This window comes from Bubalus kerabau, chromosome 11, assembly GCF_029407905.1.
Source record: "Bubalus kerabau isolate K-KA32 ecotype Philippines breed swamp buffalo chromosome 11, PCC_UOA_SB_1v2, whole genome shotgun sequence".
Lineage (NCBI taxonomy): Eukaryota > Metazoa > Chordata > Mammalia > Artiodactyla > Bovidae > Bubalus > Bubalus kerabau.
The window spans coordinates 97,420,949-97,435,555 of record NC_073634.1 but is presented as its reverse complement, the minus strand read 5'-3'; the positions used below and the strand labels follow the sequence as shown (position 1 = coordinate 97,435,555).

Genomic DNA, 14,607 nt, shown 5'->3' with positions numbered 1-14,607 from the left:
GAAGGGAAACCTTTACTGAGTGCCTATATATGTTGTCATTATATTGAACTAGGTCATTAGTGGTAAAAATGATTATTCCCATTTAATGGATAAAGAACCTGCGGCTCTAGAGAACTCTTAAGTTGCTTCCTAAAGATCACACTGCCGGTAAGCATCAGAGCCAGAATTCAAACCCAACCTGACTCTCCAACACTAGATATTTTCCCCCCTCACCAAAGATATAAGAAATTTGTCACATACCTGGGTAATCAAGCTTCATATAGAACCTAAGATTTTTTTTGGTCACTTTTCTGTCATTCTTTGTCCTTTTTTTTTAATGAGCTTTCTACCTAAAATTTTTGAGGTTTATAAAGAACTTTTATCCTGGTGAAAAAAATTTTATAGGATTTTGTTATTTTCAGGGATCTTCTATAATTATTTACTTTGATCCTGAAATAACCCCATGAAAGTAGATATTACAAAGCCCATTTTGCAGAGAAGTAAATCGAGCTGAGAGAGGCCCAGGGCATGCCCAGGTGAGTACCTGGCCTGGCCAGGAGCTCAGCCACAAAGCCTCTTTTCTCCCCACACTTGTTCAACATTGCCCTTGATCCAGGATCTGTTTAGTGGGACCTAAAGACTGAGGAATTTAGACCCTTTAATGGTGAAGAAAGAGATTGGAAGGGGGAGGAGACTTGCAGCAGCGGAGCCCAACGGAGAGGACCCCTTCATTAAAGGTGGTGACATTTCCTCGCTCACAAGAGCAGGCCGGAAGTTGTGATGGTCGGAGAACTACAGAAATAGCAGCTTTCACACTGATTCCTACATGGGAGGAACTGGTGGTTCCAGGGCAGATAAGAATGACTTTACAAGATGAAAATGATCAGTGAGGGCACACAGGTCTGGAGGGGAGCGGAGTTGGCATTTTTTGGCCCTGCAAATAGCTGCCCATCTGCTCTCTGTCAGAATATGTTAGGAGTGCATCTGGATTGCTGCCCCCGAGTCTCGGCTCCAGGCTGGTCATGTGGTTGTCTCCACGACAACTCCAGGAGTGGTGTAAACTGCTGCGCTTTGAGCCAGATGCTGCTCTGCACATGTGGTCTAATTAGACAGTGTTCCCAGCCTCCCGCCTCCCTTTGCTACCCCTCCCAGCACACACACCACGTTCTCTCCTCCTTTCCTCTCGCTCACCCTCACGCTCGCATCCTCAGTTTGTCTTGCTCTCCACCCCGTTGGCCTCTTTCTCGGAAGTGTTCCTGTAGCCTTATCTGCAATGAATAATTCATTCAACAAGCATCGGAGTGCCTGTGCTGACCTAGGCAGTGTGCTAGAACAGGAGATGCAGAGCCACGTAAGACTCCACCTGGGCCCACGAGGAGTCTGCATCTAGTGAGGGAACGCCTGGGCGGCCAGGAGTACAGAAACGGCAGGAAGGGCTACAGTGGGAGGGCGCAGGGGCTGCGGAACCCAGAGCAGGGACGCCTCACCCAGCCAAGGCAGGAAGAAGGAAGGCGGGGGTATCCCAGGGCAGCTGTCCCCAGTTAATCCATGAAGGAAGGGCGAGGAGGGGGGACTTCCGCCCGCAGCCTGGCCCATAGCGGGTGGATTTGAAGATGAGGCTCTGAGAAAATGAAGCCCTTCTTTCCCTGTGAATGAAGTCTGCTCCTCGGACAGGGGAGGCTCAGCTCAGGGCTGGGTGGGTTGCTCAGGGGCAAGCTGCTGGCGCGTGCTGAGTAAATTATTTTCTGCACCTTTCTTGGCAGTTGTGTATTATAGGGGTCCAGCATTCACCACTCCTCAGATCTCTGGCTCTCAAGAAGAGAGGTGGCATCTCTGTCTCACTCACTCCTTCTGTGGCGTGCCCCTCGAGCCCCAGCGACAGCACCTCCTCACCGCGCACTCCTTGTCGCCGCCCCGCTGCTCCTGGCCCCCTCTGCTTTGCGATCTAGTGAACGCCTGCCCTTCCTTGGAGCTCGGTTTCTGTATCAGTGCTGCTGTCCCCCCACCCTCCCCACCACGCGGCCTTTCTCGGAGCTCCCCGCTGCTGTGCCCTGCATGGTCACCCTGTCTGTGCTCTCACAGTCCACACCCCGCACAGCCCCCATCACAGGTATTTGTTGAGGGAAAGATGCAGAAGGCCCCACACAAGATGAAGCACCCAGCTCTCAAAGGGCATCTGAAAAGAGCTGTTAGGACCTGAACTGCCTTTGTGCAACTGCTCTGTGCCCTCAGAATTGGCATCTAGGCAAATATGGTATCATCTCAAACCTCTCGATATGAAGTAGGTAATATCCCCAATTTACAGGTGAGGAAACAGGCTCACAGAGGCTCACTGGCTTCCCCACTCATGGGGCTCTGGGCTGCTCTGAGGCTCTCTCGAGTCCCTAGACAGTACGTAATCCCCATATAGAGACTCCAGTCTCCTTAGGCTGGGACTCCAGCACGTGAGAAAGGGCTCATGTGTGAGAAATCATCTTCTTTGTCTCAAGTCCCCCCAGAAACCCAGAGTGGGAAAGAGTTTGGGCAACTAAGCATGCTCTGAGTGCCCTGGTGTGTTGCAGGAAGAGCCTGTCTGGGCTTTGGGGACAGACAGAAAGGGCTTCAAATACAGCCCTGGCTCTTTGCAGTGCTGTGGTCTTGGGCAAGTCGTGTCCCTCTGCAAGGTGAGGATAAAGAGCCTCTCTTGGTAGGGTTGTTGTGCAGATCCAGCCTTCAAGCACGGTTCCACGTGCCTGCCATGCCCAGCCCAGGCAGGGGCTCCACAGAGGTCTCTGTGGGCGTTATCCTTTTCTTGTCGCTCCACATCATGGTCCTGACCCCACTGACCCGATGTGTGTCCTGGACAGGGAGTGCACATCACAGGCCCTGAAGTAAGTCACAGGAAGCACACTCTGGCAGAGAACAACCATCATTTGGGGGTAGAAAACCAATATTTTTTAGCCCCTCTAGGAGTCAAGGCCTGAGTTTGATTTTATGTGAATCACCTGTTGATCCCCGCATAACCCCATGAGGTAAGAAATGTATCTTCCATTTGGGGAATAAGAAAACTGTCTCCGAGAGCTCAGGGCCTTCCACTGTGCAGAAAGCGGCAGAGCTGTTCTCCCTGTTCCCAGCTCTGCATGGAGAGCTGTGCAGAGAAGCACATTCACTGTGGGGAGCGTGGGTGACCTTGTAGAGAAAGGTCTTTTATAAGAGTGACCTGGATGGGTGTCTAGAAACGGTACATGTTAACATTTGAAAGTACCTTGAAGATTTTCTAGCCCAGTCCCTTTCCATTTCATAGATGAAGAAATTGAAGGCCAGACAAGGAGAAAGAGTCAAAGCCAAGCTGAGCATCTCGGCTCCTCTCCTTGTCCCCTTTCCCCTTCACAATGCTGCCATTTGCTCAAGACTAAAAACTTGCTGCCAGAGCCTCCTGGGTAGCACACCCCATCCAGACACCAGAGGTTGGCCCTGAATAAATGACATTTGGGAGAGGCCTGGTCATGTGTCTGTGACCTTGTGAGTGAGCCCGATAATCCAGCATGTGGACAGTACCGTGAATGAGCTCCCTGGGGGCCGTGTCACCAAGGACTGGTGTATCTTAGGTGAGGTCTGTCTGTCTCCCCCTCACTTAACTCAGAGAGCTGGGATTTCTCCTCTCTACAGAATTATTTTGTGCTGCTCCAGTTTTATTTTTGTGCGCTTTAAAAGCCTTTTGATCTGTGAGTCCCGTATTCCCATGGCCATAGCAAACGTTAGTTCTCCTTCTGGTCACTCTTCAGGTTGGTTTGCTTTTTGCCCAGGGGACCACCAGGCCCTCCAAACCCACCCCCTCTCCAGTATGTGCTCCTGAACTGTCTTGTCCTCATTCTCAGGAAACAAAATCCTCGTCTCTAGTCAGTTCGGCACATCCTTTCCTGGGACTTTGGAATGTAAGGGTCACTGTGTTAAAACCGAGAATGTGGCACTCAGTGACAGCGAGGCCCACCGGTGGCTGAGCAGAAGGTGTTTGACACTGAGATCTTGGCGTGTCCCTGTGTGGTTCCCTACTGGGGACAGCGTGGCAGTTCACTCATTGAGGGGTGGTCACCAGCTCTCACTAACCCAGCCACTGCTCCTGGGATCTGCCGATGTCATGGTGTGAGTCCTCAGAGGATGAGGGTGGGGATTGTCACCGGCATGTTTGGTAAGAAAACAGAGGCTCCAGAGCTGGATGGCTCCTGCCAGCCCAGGGTGGAGCCCAGGCTCACTCATCTCTCCAGAGCCCACCCTTCCTCACTGCCTCTACTCCATCACCCTGAATTCCCAGAGGAGCCCCAGTGGCAGTTGCTACACCAAATACTATCTCTGTATTTGAGAGAGAGATACAAATACTGTGTTATATTTTAAATAATATTGTGTCACATGAGTCCAGGGCCAGACAGACTTGGCTTCAGACTCCAGCTCTGTCTGTGACCAGCTCTATGGCCAGAGGCCAGTGACTTCACCCCTCTGAGCCTCAGTAGCTGTATCTGTCAAATGGAGATCTCGGCAACACCTGCCTCACAGGTGGCCTTGGAGAGTGAGACGATGCACAGGAGAGCGCCCAGGGCAGGCAGCGCTCAGTGAGCGGCCTCTGTTTAATCACGGCACCTGCTTTCCCATCGAGCCGCCGCCATCTGCATTTCTTATGGGAAGGAAATCTTAAGCTGGTATGCACGCGGACCCCCTTCGTCGTGTCTCCTCGGCTTCCGCAGCCTCCCGGCTCATCTGCTAATCAGAATTTCCTGACTTCCCCCTGTTTGTCTCGGTTAATGCAGAAGGCAGGGGCTGCTGGCACAGAGGAGCTGGGTGTGGGCCGCGCGCCTGTGATTTGAATGTCTTTACTGTAATCTAGCAAGAGTGTGTGGGGTCTCCTGTCAATACCAAGCGGCTGGCCCGCCCGAATGGGCAAATACTGTCAGCCCGGCTGTCCCTGGCCCTGTATATCATCTGAGGAGCTCTCGCCGGGCGCCCACATTTCCCTGCTGAAATCATCCCAACAGTGAGCCGCCTTCAGCGACACATTGATTCTTTGTTTAGGGCTTATTATAGTCACAGGGGCCCAGCCTGGGAGGCTGTCCCTGGCGCGCCTGGGCTACCAGATGCGTGGTTCGAAAGACTGTCTTGGTCCTCTCATCCCCCAACATGGCTCGGCCCAGCCCCGCCAGAGCCATGACTCTGGCTGTGGTTCGACCACCTTCCCACCACCCTCCACCCCTGCTGGCACTCAGGCACGGACCACCACGTGCCTCTGAGGCTGCGGGGAGAGCTGCTTGCACTTGGGAGTCATTCAGACCCACCAGCTCTGGAACCTTGAGCAAAGCATTTCATCGGCCGGGGCACCCTTTCCTCATCTGTGCAGTGGGAGTCATTCATGGGTGCCCACGATTCTGGTGAGGATTCCGGGAGGGGAAGGTATTAACACATGTTGGTCCAGAGCAAGTGCTCAGCCGACCTCAGCCTCCTCACCCTATACTCGTGCCTGCTTCTGGCTAACCTGAATCAGCTGGAGTCTAATCCTTCTGTCCCAACTCTCCCTCTCTCTTTCCCTGCCTCCCAGGAGTAAGTATTTGGCATATACTAGGCTGGACACCATCCTCAGCCTTTTCCGTGTCTGCTGGGAACTCACCGAGGGTCCTTGCCCGACCCCGTGAGGAGCAGCCCTTCTGACCCAGCTGAGAGTGGTGCTGAGACCCGGAGCAAACACTACTGGCTGCTCAGGGGAGGCTTTAGAAGGACCCTTCAAACCTCAGAGCAAGATATGGCTCTCCTGCACTTTGGCCAGTGATTTGGGTATTTTGCTAGGAAATTGGAGGTACTTCAACAAAATGCAGTTGGTTTGGGACTACTGGTGATAAACAGGGCCAGGTTCTCTGACTTTCTCTATACTCTTAAATTTCAAAACATGAACGTTGATTGGTATGGATGCTGTGCTGGTCACTTTCACTTGCACATGGTTCTCAGCCTTGGCCATATTAGAGTCACGTGGGGAGTTTTAAGAACTACTAAGAAAGTGCCCTGGGTGATTCTAATGCATGGCCATGGTCAAGCATTACTAAACACACTATCACACTCACCCCTGTTTAACCCCCGAGCGATCCCCTGTGGCAGGTGGTGAGAATGGGGATCCAAGGGTGCAGCCGTGTGCGCAGGGGCAGAGCTGGGGCTGGAGCCGAGCTCTGTGTCCCGCTGCCACATCTGCCTCTTCCTGCAGTGACTCAGCTAATGTTTATTGCATGCCAGGTCCTAGCCCACCTCTAGGAGTCTGCCCTGGGCTGGGAAGAGGCCGGTGGGCACAGGTGTAGGGGCTTGGAGGAGGAACGGAGGCTCTCTTCACCTGAGGGCATCAGGTAAGGTTCTCACAAGGAAGTAACGTGAAGAAGGAAGCCAGAAGAGTGAGAGTGTGTAAAGCAGTGGGTGGTCGATAGTCCAGACTTTCTGGAAGAGAATGAGCGTATGGACAAGGTAGATGGGTCATAAGCAAGAAACATTAGCTGGGGAAGGTCACATAGAGATTTGCGTGTCACGCTCAGGAGTTTAGAAACCCCACCTCCGTCAACCTACACACTTGCCTAAAGCTGTTCTATGCTGGCCAGCCAGGTGGCAAACAGAGTCAACAACCAGAGCCCCTACGGAGTATTTAGCCTGTGAAGGGAGAGGGGGATAAGAGAAGTGTGAAGCCCGGAGGCCTCACTGGTGTGTGTTGTGCGGTATGCAGCCGCAGCCCTATGCACACATGGCCTGTGTGTGGTTTATGCTCTTCTGTCACCATCTCAAACTTCCTTACGAATTTTACCCTCGAACTTGTGCTCTGTGGATGGAGGCTGAGGGGCAGTGGGGTGTGTGTGGGAGAAGAGGTCTGCACAGGGTGCTCCAGCTCACCCAGCACGCATGGAGCTCACTGGCAGGGTAAACGTGTCAGTGTCTGTGGCCGCGACAGGGCCACTGACAGGCCCCAGAGTCCACACTCTGTGTCAGAACCAGAAGTTCTTCAGCACTGAGAGAAGGCAGGGGTGTTCTAGGAAGACCAATAATGACCGCCGAAACCTGTCACGTTCCTAACTCATCCTTGTGTGCCAACCACCTCCTCCCTCGATGACAAGAAAGGAGAGAAAAAGATGGAGCAACCACCGTCCCTTTTCTTTTCTCGTCAGTAAGCCAAAGACAGAGAATGTTAATAAAATGTGTGTGTATCAAGAATTGAAAGAAAAAACAGTTGAGTTAGTTTTGTGCAGCATTTCCACTGTCTGGTAAGAACAAAACACGAATGCATATATGATTTACAAAATACGATTCCACATATGTTAGCATTTAGAACTGGCATTGCATGATACAAAGCTGAACAATTAAAGCCATGCTAATAATTTAAATTCTTATTTTTTTCCTTACATGGAATGACATTAAATAGCAAACTTTAAAAGCACCATAAAGAGATCATGAAGAAAAAAAAGCTTTATTTTAGTACTCAACAGCACTTTTTTCCTGCTTATTTCTTTTACACTGGCTTCCGCAAATTATGTTATCAGTCTTAGTAAAACCCAGTCTCTGCCCTCAAGAATAGTTATTTGTGCAAAATGTATTTGTTGTCATCTGTCTGAATCTTAGAAGCAACCCTAAGAGATGGGCCCTCCTTGAGTCATTGTTGCAGATGAGAGAGGACAAGTTACTTGAGACCACGTGGCCAGTATCTTCAGAGTCCAGGTTCAAGTCCAGGACTTTCTGACCCCAGGACATATTCTCTCTCCACCATGTTGTGTTACCTCAAATGAATCCGATTTCTTCTTTAATTTTTTTAAGTTTTGTTGTTTTTTTTTAAAGATGGCTTTACCCAGAAAAACCAGAACCAGCCCTCTGGTGTGCCCGTCATCACGCTGTACTGTGCTTATTTGTTCCCTGAAGTAGCCAGACTCCTTGGTAACAGGAGGTTTTTTGTTTTTATTATGGAAAATGTCAAATATGTACAAAATACACCAACTCCTATGTACCTATGCACTGCTTCTACAACTATAAGTATTGTATCATTTTTAAAAATTTAATTATGGTGAAATATATATTACATAAATTTTACCAGTTCAACCATTTTTAGGTGGACAGCCCAGGAACGTGAAATATGTTCACGCTTCACGTTGCCATGCAGCATCACCACTGGCCACCCCTAACTTTTTTCATCCTGCAAAACAAAGTCCATGTCCTTTAGGGAACAGCTCCCCTCCCTTCCCCCTTCAGCCCCTGACAACCACCATTCTACTTCTGTCCCTGTGAAGATGACAACTCCAGAGATAGGAGAGTTGTCCTCTTGTCACTGGCTATTTCACTTAGCGTGATACTTTCAAGTTTCATTCATACTGTAGCATGTGCCAAAAAGCCCTTCTTCTTGAAAGCTGAATAATATTTCATTGAATGTATATTTTGTTTATTCGCCTATAGACACTTGGATTGCTTCCATCTTTGGACTTTTGTGAATAATGCTGCTATAAACATAACATTCTGCCATTCTTGTATCATCCATACATACCTCATCCTCTCCCTAGCCCTCATTTGATTATTACTGTTATTTGTAGGAACTGTATTTTATTTATCTTTGTATTTCTCTAACTCAGAGCCAGGCACACAGTAGGTGTTTCAAAATTTTTGGATGGATGAATCTTCCAGAATTATCACTTTTTTAATTTAAGGAAGGTCCATAAAGAATGGGCACCTCATTTTTCCCCTAAAATTGCAGGATAAATATGCACATAAAATTTTGGTAAAAATTAAATTTATGAAGAAAAATAAGAATTTGATGCTTTCAGTATACATCAGCAGAACAAGGAAAGATGCTGAAGAATCTGATGGGAGATTTTATTTTTATGCCAGTACTCTCAGTGCTGTGGATAAAAGCCATTTATTTCTGGAATTAAACCTTTGGAATCACCAACTTCACCTGTTAACAAAGATGGACTCATCAATAATGGAATTTTTTATTGACTCCATGTGTCAAGAAGATAATCCAGGAGTAAAACTTGTCTTTTCATAACCAAGTCCTTGATAGGGTTAAGCAGTTGTGTTTAACTGTCCTTCGGGTCAGGGACGGAAAACTCCACTAATGCGATCTGAGCTTGAATGCTCACGGCCTGACTTGCCTGAATTAAAATCGCGCTCAGTCAGTAGCCCCAGCGCCTAGAGTGTCGCCCAAGAAGACAAAGGGTTTAATCAGCCTAACAGGACAACTAAATCAGCACTTCCTACAAAGGAGGGAATTAACGAGACAGCTTACCTACTCCCCTCCACCGCTGCAGACAGCAGAATGGGGGCGGCCATTTCAACTGCAGGAGGGGGTGGACAAGCGGGTGCAAATGGGTAGGCATTGAGTTGGGCCTGTGGCAGAAAGGACCTTCACCACAGCTCACCTCCTCCCTCCTGGGAGCAGTTCATCTCTGAGGGGCTCGGAGAACGTGAGGGGCTCCCCCTTTGAAGAGAAGGCTTGTGCTCCCCAGCAGGTGTCCAAGGGGAGACAGAATTGAGGCCTTCGAGAAAGGCCCGAGTCTACAGCAGACCATACACGAGAGGGCTGGGCTTCGGAAGCCACCTTGTGTAAAACTCAGACTTGGCCCTGTGCGGGGCATGTGACCTACTCCTCTGTAAGGATCAGGTGAACCGTGAGTATGCTCACTTCCTTAGAAGATGAGTCCTGCAAGGGAAAGCACCCTCTGTGCCTGCTGCCGGTCAGACCTCACACGTGCCTCCAGTAATAGCACCAGGTTAGGGCAGGACGGTTGCCCGTTGGGTGGGAACGGCTCGCCTGACTCTTACCCTCCCAGGCTCCACTGAACGTGTCCACTTCTCCCAAGTTCACACCTGCTGCCCAGAAAGGATTAGCCTTTTCCTCTCTGACTCCGGTGGTATTTTGCCACCCAGCCCAGCAGCCCGGCACCATACGCAGTACTTGTCTCCATTCTCAGCTGACACGGCTGACGTTCTCTGAGCTCTCTGTGTGAAAGGCCCCCTCTGTCACATTTCCCCTAAGTCCTTCCCATCCGTGCCCATGTCCTTCAGTTTGTTTCTATGACACAGACATCTGACCAGGGGGATGTCATCTCCAGTAAATAGACAACAGCCCCAACATGTTCATGTCTCCCCAAAGATTAGATTCTTTCTGCTCTCCTACAGCTAAAGCCTGCCTCAGGCTACTCTTCCATACAAATCTGATTGCAAACTTGAATTTTTTGATCCCTCAGCAGACTTCTTCCTGGCAATGCTCGGCCAAATCTCCAGGAATGAATGCTCACAGCTCCAATGAGCATTTCCTCTGAGCAGCTCTAAGCTCCCTGGACACAAGTGTCACTCATCAGGCCCCGTGCTCTGAGACCTCCTTACCATCAGGCTAAGCGGTATCTCAACCACACAGAGACTGCAGGGCTCCTGTGACAAGAACCAGGGCCACACACACTCTGTGGTTCTTTAACCAGTATCCCTGAGTTTCTACTTAGGGGCTGAGAGTATAGTAGTGAGGCCAGCAGGGCCTCTGCCCTCTCGAGCTCCTGGTCATGGGGACACCAGTGAAGATTACCCTGCACGCAGGGTGTACCAGGCACTGTGGGAGCACTGAGTAGGGGTGTGTGACTGCCACACACAGGCCTGTGTTTAAAGGATGATAGCCCAGGTAGAAGGAGCAGAACTGGCAAAAGCACAGGAGGAAGTGGGAAAGGACCTGGCCTGTGACTAGGAGATGCATTTGAAGCATCAGGTGTACAGGACATAGGAAAGTGACACAGAAGGACTCTGGGAAAGAAAGCTGGGGACTGCTCCTGCCCACATGAAGCTTATAGTCTAGTGCAAGGACTAGATAAGCACCCAAATGTAACATCTCCACAGTCCTTGAGTAGGATAGTGATGTGATCCAATTTGCATTTTAGAAATCTCTCTGGCCAGAAGAATTAAAGTGGTTGGGGAGGAACAAAAGAAGAGAGCCACATAAAGCTGAACGCCTACCATGGCAGTCAGGCCTGTGCCAAGGGATGGAGAGCAGGGGACAGGCTGATGAGACGTTGCCCTGGGGAAAGGGGACAGACTCAGAAGTCTGATAGGTCTACTGTGAGCAGCCATGGATGATGATAACTCCAGAAAGAAAAGCAGATTTAGAGTGCAGTCCAGATGGGATAGTAATTGGAAATTTTGGGGCCCTTCTGAGTTTGAGGTTCCATCCAGGTGGGGATTGAGACATGAGTTTGGAATGAGAGAAATCTGAACTGACAGTGTTTATTAGCAGTGATCAGTGTATGAGAGACATTGTGCTCATGATTGAGACCTCCTGGAGAAAGAATTAACTGCCCTACTGTGGTTCCAAGGGTGAGAAACTTCCAGACCACAGGAATGGAATTCCAGGTGGGCTTCTGTTGGTTCTCACTGGCTGATCTTTCCACTTTGCAGCAAGGAAGGTATAAATTCATGCCAAAGTAATAAATGTCATGAAAACTCTTTCCCCTGAGGAACTGATGTGTGTTTTTCTCCTCATAGACAGTGTAATATTTGCATTCTTCCCTTCTTGCTTTGGCAGCTGGGAAGCTCAGAGCTAATTTTGTAACTTTATTTTATTTCATTTTAAGAATGTTAGTTCATTTGGCTGTGTCAGGTCTTAACTGTGGCATGTGGGATCTTTAGTTGAAGCATACAGTGACACGTGGGATCTAGTTCCCTGACCAGAGATTGAACCCGGGCACCCTGCATTGGGACTACAGAGTCTTAGCCCCTGGACCACAGGAAAGTCCCTGTAACTTAATTTTAGAAACCACATAGGACCTGCATATCCAGATGCTCTTTTCACAAATAAATACATTTTATATGTTTATGTATTTTCCAGCACCGATTTTTTTTTCTTTGTTTTAGGGGCCTCAGTTCCTTTGTAAAATTAGGTGGGGTACAACTGTATACAAATAAATATCCCCCTTACTCTATTATTTTAGGGTCATCCTTGTGCAGTAAGTCTGCCCAGTTGCTGAGCTAATATTGACTGGATTTAAGCAGGAGGGACTCGGAATTTACAGCAGCTACACAGTAAATTTAACACTCACCTAACTCATTAAAGCAGGATAAAAGTGAAGCTTCAAACGTCTGTGTTTGCCACCAAGTCTGTGAGAGGAGGGGTACCTTTAATTCAGTTCAAGATGTAGAAGTCTGATCTTTCAGAATTGAGAATACACTGTTGAAATTAAAGCCTTGTCTGTGTAGATGAGTACTCCAAATACCTTCAAAGAAGGATTGAGGTGTTGACTACAAAGATGGGTGGTTTTTTAAGCTTAGGGTGTCGTTTTCTTGACTCATAAAATGTGGTTCGGTAAAAGCAAACTTCCTTATCAAACAGCATAAGCACAAAGTTACCTGGGTGATAAAATCTTATTTTTGATCATCCCTGTTTATTATTTTAAAATTATAACTTGCTACTGGTTAAGATCACTCTATAAATGGTTTCCAAACTGTGTTCACTGCCTTAGGGACTGCAAAGGTATGGGATGGGGAGAGGGGCACGGGGTGGAGAGAAGACCAACCAGCAAGGAGAGCCCAGCCAGCATCCCCACCCCCACCACCCCCAGAGCATCTGGGCTGTTGAAGGTAGCAGGGCTCCTTATGTATAAAGTGCTATCCAAAGAGCGGGTTCCTCTCCTACAAGTGCAAAGAAAAGTTTGGGAATCATCCCACTGAAGGACACATCTCATAACTTGCTGTTGGGGTATGACTGTGGCTAATATGGAAGTGGCCAGGGTTTGGAATCCTGCCCTTCATTCCCACCCTGCCTCCTACCAGCTCTGTGACCTTGGGAGATGTCTCCTCCTCTCTGAAATAGCTTCCTCATCCGTAGAGTAGAATGCCACCAGGATAACAGCCACTTCACAGGTCTGTGAGAGTTAGGTACGTCCGCGGATGTAGGAGTGCCACCTGCCAGAGTTCAAGCACTGTTGGCCTCGCTCCTTCCCTCTAACCCTCCTCTCTCCATCTTATCTCTGTCTCCCAGGAGGAGCCAATCACCTTCTGTGAGGAAGCCTTCGTGTCGCACTATCGCTCAGGAGCCATGAGGCAGTTCCTGCAGAATGCCACCCAGCTGCAGCTCTTTAAACAGGTGCCCAGCCTCCCTTGCCTGGTCTGCGTCTGGGGCCCCAGTGGGGTTTCTGCAGCCGCCTCCACTCTAAGCACTGAGGCTGAAGACATGGGTGGGACTCAGGCCTCAGTGCAAAGAGGCCCAGGGTCTGGGGAGGGAGACTGGGCAAGGAGGGTGCTTAGCCACCAGACAGTGCTTTTGCAAATATGCCATGCAGTTTAACAAGTTATCATAAACACACAGCCAGTTTTTTAAACTCACAATTCCAAAGGCCTTTTCCTGTCTTGGTTCTTTGGTCGTATACTAAGGAGCCCAGCTGAATGGCCTTCCCCTGTTTCTTTGTACAAGCTGATAAGCTTTTGTTCTTTCTTTGTATAGTTTATCGATGGTAGATTAGACCTTCTCAATTCTGGCGAGGGCTTCAGTGATGTTTTTGAAGAGGAGATCAACATGAGCGAGTATGCTGGTAAGGGCAGTTCATTTTTCTTTATGAGCTGTGGTCTGTGTGTGGGATTGGGGTGTGTTCACAAGGAGTGGCCATGACTTCTTTTTTCCTTCACTGGGGATGAAAGAGACTGATTTCCAACTTGGCCTTGAAACGTTGGAGGAATTCCCTTCCCTTTTTGATGACATGTGCACTGGTGCAACTGAAGTCCTGCATCTTGGGGTCACTTGCTTCCCCCCCCAGGTGGGTGAAGTCTAGATAATGTGGTGGCCCCCACAATGCAGTGGAAAGCACAAAAGGTACTGAATTAGGAGACCTGGATTCACTGCCTAGCAGTGAGTCATTCACCTCTTTTAACTGAAGTGTTATCTGTGCACGGACTGTAATAGTGCCTGCCTCATAGGAGTCCTGTTGAGATGAAATCAGAGACCCTGAGGAAAGGTGTGTACAGACACCCAGGACAGACCCTGGCACAGGATCGCTAAATGTTTCTTTAAGATGTGAAGATCATCGCAGGGGCCGTGTCTCTGTAGACTTTTAGAACCAGAGGAATCAGGCTCTCATTTTTTCAGAGGAGGCATCTGAGGCCCAGAGAAGTGTTAGAGGCTGACCCCGCCTCCTGAATCCCAATCTGTCCGCCTTTCCAAATCTCAGCGCCTCAGTCTTTGTTGGCAAAGTAAAGCTAAATGCAAAACAATGGTAGTCAGCTACAGGCCCCCTCTTATTGCTGGGCATGTGTCTGGTCTGGACTGTGCTGGATAATCTAACTGGGCATAAATTCTTAGAGCCAGGCATTATCTCACCTACGAACCCCTTTGTCAGGCCCGACTAACCTGTGCTGCATGGAGAGCACAGTAATCAATAACAATAAAACCAGTGTGGAAATCACTGAGGAGCATTTCCTGAATGCCTTCTTCTGTGACCACAGCTCTGTACAGTAAGAATGAGAGGGGGCCAGTTCTGCCCTCAGGGAACTTTTAGACTGCCAGGAGAAAACTCACAACCAAAAACAAATACAGACTAAACCATTGCAGGCAAAGGAGCAGACACAGGTCTTTTTGCAAGAAGCACAGGGCTCTATTAACGCTCACTCTGTAACATGAGAGCT

General features: G+C 49.1%; 1 protein-coding gene across 3 annotated transcripts in view; it reads left to right on the top strand.

The window, feature by feature from the left end:
* The window catches only part of DENND1A (DENN domain containing 1A), a 520,884-nt gene that overhangs the window by 440,943 nt on the left and 65,334 nt on the right, over window positions 1–14,607 (top strand). For all 3 annotated transcript variants that reach the window (XM_055541097.1, XM_055541098.1, XM_055541100.1), the window contains exons 14-15: window positions 12,971–13,075; window positions 13,433–13,520. In XM_055541097.1, the coding sequence (XP_055397072.1) occupies window positions 12,971–13,075; window positions 13,433–13,520 (193 nt within the window). The remainder of the gene's footprint in view (window positions 1–12,970; window positions 13,076–13,432; window positions 13,521–14,607) is intronic.